This window comes from Rattus norvegicus, chromosome 8, assembly GCF_021556685.1.
Source record: "Rattus norvegicus strain SHRSP/BbbUtx chromosome 8, alternate assembly SHRSP_T2T, whole genome shotgun sequence".
NCBI lineage: Eukaryota > Metazoa > Chordata > Mammalia > Rodentia > Muridae > Rattus > Rattus norvegicus.
This window is the reverse complement of record NC_141541.1, coordinates 86,729,095-86,736,534: the sequence shown is the minus strand read 5'-3', so window position 1 is coordinate 86,736,534 and position 7,440 is coordinate 86,729,095. Positions and strand designations below refer to the sequence as shown.

Genomic DNA, 7,440 nt, shown 5'->3' with positions numbered 1-7,440 from the left:
ATGCTCCTCGGAAAAGGGATGCTCCTCCATCAAGTGTCCTTTTTGAGTCAGATTCTCCAAAGCACGAACTGCTTTCTGATTTTAGGGCAGACAGAGCCCTTTGGACGTCATTGTTAATACATCAAAGCAATCATTTACAAACTTATTAGGAATTCACCTTACCATACCATTCTTAATCTACAAAAATGAGCATTTCATACGGTTTGCTTTGCTGGAGTTGGAAACTAACAAAAACCTCCTTTGGGCCCTGGGAGCATGTGAGTGGATCTGTCGGTGAGGCTTGCTATTGTAATCACGGCGGTGAGCCTTCCTTCAGCCTGTAAGGTAAGCAGGAGTGGAGGCAGACGTGTAACACAGACTGGAAGAAAGTGGATCTTCTGCGTGTGTCTGTCTCCAAATCGGCTTTGCAGAATTGCTGTAAACATTCCTCTCAATGAAACAGCCTCTGCCCAACAGAGGTCTCAACCTCCAAAGACACCACACAGGATGGGGGTTGAGATGTGGCACAGTCTGGACATAACATCCTGGCAATTGTGATTTCTTAGGTAAGTTTAAATCCCCCTGAAATCTTTCCCATTCCTAAAATCGTCACGAGAAAGTTGGCCTGGACAGTTTATAGGCTGCTCCTAGTCAGGTGTGGAAAACTCAGCTGAATGCAACATTCATTCAAAAAACAAACAAACAAACAAAAAAAGTCACTGGGCATGGTGGCGCATGCCTTAAATCCCAGCACTTGGTAGGCAGAGGCAGGCGGATCTCTAAGTTTGAGGCCAGCCTGGTCTACAGGGTGAGTTCTAGGATAGCCATGGCTACATAGAAAGATACTTGGCTCTTTTGGCCATTCATCTCGGCAGGGATACAAGCTTAATTGATTGTATTAACACGTTAAGAAAATTTCATATTAAAACAATGAAAAATCATAACAAAGATAATTAAAACGGTACTTTTGACATAAGAAAGCTTCCCCTTTAAGGGATTTTTAACAATTAGGTTTTTATAAAGGTTTTACATGTATGTATTCGTGTCGGTGGGCCATTATGTACACACGTGCAGGTGCCCACAGAGGCCAGAAGAGGGCGTCGGATCCCTTGGAACTGGAGTGGCTGAGTCATCACTCCAGCCGGGGTTTTTTTTTAAAATGGGGAAAAGTATGGTTCGCAGGAGTGGGAGGGAGCCTCCTCTCTGGCTATAGGGGTGCAACTGCAAGCTCCCCACCCTGCCTCTGGGGCTCAGCTGAGTTTGGCTAAGTTCTAGTCTCCTGCGGGGAGGCTGGGCCTGAGGGAAGCTAGCCGGTGGCAGTGCTGTGGGGTAGGCAGGTCCTGGCTGGTAGGCCCCAGGGAACAAAAACAGCTCACCTGAAGGACAGGTGACCACAGCTTCTGCCATCTCCCCATCTGCCCAGCAGAGAGTTGGCTCCGCCCCCTCAGCCCCACCCATGGGTGTGCGCTGGTGAAGCTGGAGGCCGGTAGGCATTTCAACCAGTACCAAGCCACCTGGGCAGTCCAAAAGAAAGAAAGAGAAGAAAGAGAAAGAAAGAAAGAGAGAGAGAGAGAGAGAGAGAGAGAGAGAGAGAGAGAGAGAGAGAGAGAGAGAGAGAGAGAGAGAGAGAGAGAGAGGGAGAGAGGGAGAGAGGGAGAGAGGGAAAGAGGGAGAGAGGGAGAGAGAGAGAGAGAGAGAGAGAGAAAGAGTGGGGTTGGGGATTTGGCTCAGTGGTAGAGCGCTTGCCTAGCAAGCACAAGGCCCTGGGTTCGGTCCCCAGCTCCGAGAAAAAAAAAAAAAAAGAAGAAAGAAATGTGATATTTTGTATGATTATTCTTGAGTTTATCTGGCTTTCGCAGCTGTATTTATGAGTGTAATAAATTTCACAAACTAGTTATGAAGAGTCCTTTGTTTTGGGTGCAAAATAAAGTGAAATGATTCTAAGTACGGTGACAGTTTGGGACAGAACAGTTGTATGAAAGACAATCGTATAAAAGGCAGACTTAGGGCTGGTGGGGTTGTACAAAGCCCAGGGTTAAAGCCAAGCATGGTCTACACACCTGTAATCCCAGCACTCAGAAGGTAGACACAGGAAGATCTGAGTTCAAAGCTATCCTCAGCTACATAGAGAGTGGGAGGCCAGTCTGGGCTACATAAGGCCCTGTCTAAAACAACAACAAAACGACTTCCGCCCCCAGGACAACCGATACAAGCTACTAAGAAAAGCAGTGAGGGGCCACTTTACTAATTAATGCCAGTCTAAGAAAGCCTAAAAGACTTAACAGGCCACATTTAAGTGTGGTCACTCCGGAAAATTCAAATGTATCAAGTAAATAATCCCGTATCCCACTGCCTTAAACTGCACCCTGTCACAATACTGCCTCAATTTATTACATATTTCAAAATCTGTATAAAATACTACATGGAACAATGAACAAAAACCACTTAATCTTTAAAAAGTTCATTACAAAGTTGACTGTATAAAATGCTAAAACATAATCCATATATACAAAATGCTGTTGTTTAAGAAAATAATGAGACCCAGTTTTAGAATAAAATAATTTTATACAAAAAGAGGGTATTGCATTCAAATCAATGTTTAAAAAAACATTTAAAAGAAATATTGAAATGTGTTAGTTCAGAACTGCTGTAAGTGTGGGTGCTTTTACACCGCCACGTGGTTGTGGGGGTACAACGGAGTCAGCTGGGACAGTCACCGCCGAGATGGGTACTTGGAAGACCAGTCTATCCTGCCGTGCACAGGCTGCACAGCTGGAGGTCGTGGAATCAAGCCAGGCGTGCTCCTAGGCTGGGTGTGAAAGAATGGCCTCCCTGGGTGAGGTCTCACGGCCTTGAGGGAAGAGTAGCCTGCAATGGAAGAGAAAAGCTGAGTTTGCCCCTGTGGGACCCAAGCCAAGTGCAGGAAGGCTAGCGCATGGACAACTGTCTGAAAACGGACTTGGGGCGGGGGCAGATTGCCTTCTCCTCTGTCTTCCTCCTGCAGGCAGGGAGACATCTGTAGGAAGTCTTGTCTAGTCAAAATACCAGCGCTACCCTTGGCCCCTTTTCTTCTCCCAGCTACAACCTGTCAGCAAATCCTTTTGGCTCTCCATCCCACATAGAGGCAAAATCTGGTGAATTTTTATCACATTAACAACACTGGCCCAAGCTGAAGCTCTTGCTTCTAACAGTGTCCCCACTGCTTCTAACAGTGCTCCCGCTGCTTCTAACAGTGCTCCCGCTGCTTCTAACAGTGTCCCCACTGCTTCTTAACAGTGCTCCCATTCAGTCCAGTGACAGTGGCCAGCCTGAGGACACCTGTGCTGACCGATGGCAGTCAGACCACTACCCCACACAAAACCCTCCAGTGGATCACAAGGTCAGGCAAGGACAGCAGGCAATGCCTGATGTAGGGACTCTATCTCTAGACTCTATCATCCCTGACTTTCTTCAGCGACCTCCCTCCCCCGTCTCTGTCTTGCCCTTCTGCACCCTGTATTTTGGCCTCTTCACTGCTCCCTGAATTTGCTAGGCCATTCACAGTGCCTGAGGGCTTGCTCACTAACCTCCCCATTTTTACCAAGCGCCTCCTTTTCAGTGAACTTTGACTCCTTGGGCTCCAGTGCCCACGTCCCCACTTTCTCTGCTTTGGTTGTTTTTCTCCTTGGCAGTTATGCACAGCAGACTTAGTATATGTCCACGCTCTGTTCACTCACATCTCCTGCAGAGGGCCGCCTGACTCGGCCTGCCAGCACTGGTCCTGCCAGAGCAGCTTCAGGAACTACTGGACTAACTTACAGATGGCAGGAACTGCAACTCACCGGGGGAAGGGGCTGCGAGAGGCGCCAGCTGGACCCTCTGCATGACAGAGCCGACTTCCTTCTTCAGAAAGGAAGGGATGTAGCTTCCAGTCAGTCCAGTAGAGCTCGTGGAGCCTGAGCCAACTGAGGTGAGGAAAGAAAAGCTCATTACCACAAAGACGTGCCCGCGACACCAAGAGTTCAGGAAAGTGCTTGTACTTCTGAGGGACAAGGGAGGCTGAGGAGAGTTCTGACTGAGAAGCCATGCCACACCATACCACAGTCAGAAAGGCCACTACAGGCAAAGGAAATGCCTTCCCATGGGCAGCGACTGAGCGGGCAGCTGTGCCCGGCCCCCACCCCCGAGAATTGGTTTAGCTTGTTCTGAAACTTTTTTTTCTACTCCATCTTATGGACTTTTCTCTATGTCAGTGTACAGAAATTCTGACATACAGCAGACCGTAATCCACTTAACGGACTCTCACTGATCATATGCAGGGGTAATCCTAATTATTTATTTACATGTTATAAGTCATCCTGTTGATAACTAGAAAAACTAACCATGAATGCTTTGAAGTTATTTATTACTATGGTGTTTGTATGACGTGTGGGAGTGTCACGGCACACATGTGGTGTCAGGAGACACCTGGGGATCAGTTTTTTTCCTGCCACCTTTACGTGGTTCCGGGAACTGAACTCAAGTCTCCACACTTACTCGGTAAGGACCTTTACTTGATGAGGCATCTCACTGGGCCCAACAAAAATGTACTAAAAGGCCACTGTTTTATGGCTAACTGCCATCTTCCTTTTTTTATTTCTCTCTCTTTCTTTTTTTTTTCTAAGGCAGTGCCACACTACAGAACCCAGGCTGGCCCCCAATGGGTACTGTGCTAGCGTCCTGAATGCTGGGATTATAGATGTGTGCCATTAGGCAAAGCTTGTTTAAACACCTCCATTTGGAAGTGTGCTAAGGGCAGACTGCAAACTGCCCTTTTGCCTTTGTAGTCTAGGAGGTTAAGGGCATAACTTGCATAGAGCAGGCAACTAGTTAACAGACACACGGACAAATCTAATACTGACCATTACAACTTAAAGGCACACAAGGACAATGGAGAATGGTATTAGTTCCACCTGTGAGGAAGCGTTAATGTACAGCTGCATTGTCTTGACAGCAAAAAAGGCATTTGCTAACTGCTTAGGGAACAGTGGGAAAATGTCCCAGAATGCATAGAGTCACTGTGCAGTACTGGTTACTAAGGAGACAGGAAGAAAAATGAGAGAATTTGAACAAGTCTCTACTCCCCAAGCAAAAAATAATCAATAAACACAAGGGACAAACCTCGTTCTTAGGATTACAAGGCTAGACACAGGAAAGCATTTGATGCCAGGTCAAGATTCACTTTAGCCTTGGGTACCGGGTGTCTCAAGGATGAGGCACCACCTCCAGCTTGGGTGTAATGTGACAATATCTATAAAGCCCAAGATAGGCACACCTTTAACCTAATGCTGACCCAGCAGAGGACCTGGCGCCTGTGTGCACAGAAACATAGATACCGTAGTGTCTCCTTGGCCACTTCTGACGAACAAGCTATAAACAGTCATTCATGTGGTCAGAAGGCAAGGAATGAATAGTGATCCAATATAGAAATGGATCATCCAGTATAGTGGCCCAGTATAGTGAGTCTGTATAGTGACCCAGTATAGTGAGTCTGTATAGTGACCCAGTATAGTGAGTCTGTATAGTGACCCAGTATAGTGAGCCTGTATAGTGAGTCTGTATAGTGAGTCTGTATAGTGAGCCTGTATAGTGACCCAGTATAGTGACCCAGTATAGTGAGTCTGTATAGTGACCCAGTATAGTGAGTCTGTATAGTGACCCAGTATAGTGAGTCTGTATAGTGACCCAGTATAGTGAGCCTGTATAGTGAGTCTGTATAGTGAGTCTGTATAGTGAGCCTGTAGAGTGACCCAGTATAGTGACCCAGTATAGTGACCCGTCGTGGTACTATATAGCCATACACAGTATAGTCTACAATCTAGGGTAGATACATATATTTGCTACACACTTTATTCTTTAAAAGGAAGCATTCGTGTTCACTTTAAAATATGCAAAACAGTGACTTTCATACATATCTTTTTAAACACACAGGAAAAGTTGGCATCCAATCAGGCCTGATGTGTGTGTGTGGGGGGGGGGGGTCAAGGGGCATGATGGGTACCCGGGCATGGCATTCCTACATGAACCCTAATGGAGGAAGGGGATGGGAGCGGAGAGGGTCAGGTGTGTACGGGGTGCTATGGCAGAGCACTCGGCCAGGCAAACAGCACAGGGAAACGGTCTACCCCAATAACCGTTCTGGAGGATTTTATTTTTGCAGGGAGGGCCTGACAATCTATCCATTCTCCATCCATGGGGATTCTGATGCTCTGGGCAGGACAGGTTCACCCATCAGGAAGTCCGGCTGGAGCAGAGAAGACCAGACTAATGCTGACTCAGGTGTGCAAAGCACACTAGCATCAGAGGTTAGACTTGGTAAGTCTGTAAGCTTACCAAGCTTACAGGTCAGGAAGGATGCTTCACCCCCCATCTCCCCACCCCCGAGGACAGAACCTTGTGGGAGCTGGCTGAACCCCTAGGGCTGCTGTGAAAGGGAGAGAAGGGCAGGGAAACTGAAGAGAAGCCTGTGTCTGACAGAAGGGCCCCATCCCATAGTTCTCTAGGAACTTCCTCCAGCCTCACATCAGGAGAATTTGCCTCTGGTCACTCAGGGGTTAATAACTGTTACTTGCCTGAAGTTATTTTGCTCACTACTGATACCGTTCCTGAAGATTTTCCAGACAAACCAGAACTGGACCATGAACTTGATGGAAGAAAGTCCTTGCCTGGATTTGGGAGCACGCCATTTCTTATATTTATTCCTAGAGGAGAAGAAATGATGCAAAATAAACCAGACGGACAGAAGTAACAGCACATCTATGCAAAGGAACATTAACAAGTCATAAAGAGAACTGCATCTCGCCATCTGCCTGATGTGGACTTTAGACCAAGGGAAACGGACGGACACACAGAGAAAACGATTACGTGATCTCACTTATATGTGAAATCTTATCTCTGGTTGTGAGCCTAGCTTTTAATGACTGAGTCATCTCTCCAACCCTATACATGGAATCTAAAAAACAAACAAATAAACAAACAAAAACCATATTCAAATATACAGAGATTATAAAACAAATACAGAGAGATAATTAAAAACAAAACAAATCAACAAACCCCCCAAAACCCAAGGCAACGGTTGTTACCAGGGGTGCAGGGACAAAGTGGAGAAGACGTGAGGCGGGTCAGAGAACGGACTGCAATCTTTGAGTCTGCACAGAGACCAACAGTCTCATCGCCTAAGGACCACAGGCAACACAACTACGCTACAAGGGACATCTCTTCTGAATTAGTAGGTTTTGCTGTTCTTGCCATAAAAACAAATAATGGTGACTCCGTGAGATAGTGGACACTTTGTCACCGTTAGGTCCAAAGCATCCCCACCCTCCCCCACCCCCAGCAGCAGTGCCACCGACAAGGTTGTAGAGGACATTCTGGCTCAGCTCAGACTGGACTCTGACAGGGTAAACAGAAGCGTTGCAGTAGTGAAGTCCCCAGACTGGCTCC

The 7,440-nt window shown here is 46.8% G+C and overlaps 1 protein-coding gene across 2 annotated transcripts in view; it reads right to left on the bottom strand.

The window, feature by feature from the left end:
• Nucleotides 1-2,524: 2,524 nt before the first annotated feature.
• Nucleotides 2,525-7,440, bottom strand: part of Cilk1 (ciliogenesis associated kinase 1) — a 55,348-nt gene continuing 50,432 nt past the window's right edge. Inside the window, exons 11-13 of one of the 2 annotated variants that reach the window (XM_087563936.1) lie at nucleotides 6,570-6,698; nucleotides 3,801-3,923; nucleotides 2,525-2,847 (exon numbers count right to left, since the gene is read on the bottom strand). In XM_087563936.1, coding sequence (XP_087420062.1) covers nucleotides 2,693-2,847; nucleotides 3,801-3,923; nucleotides 6,570-6,698 — 407 coding nt within the window. In that variant the 3' untranslated portion in view covers nucleotides 2,525-2,692. The remainder of the gene's footprint in view (nucleotides 2,848-3,800; nucleotides 3,924-6,569; nucleotides 6,699-7,440) is intronic. The other variant, NM_138886.1, reaches the window with a different exon arrangement.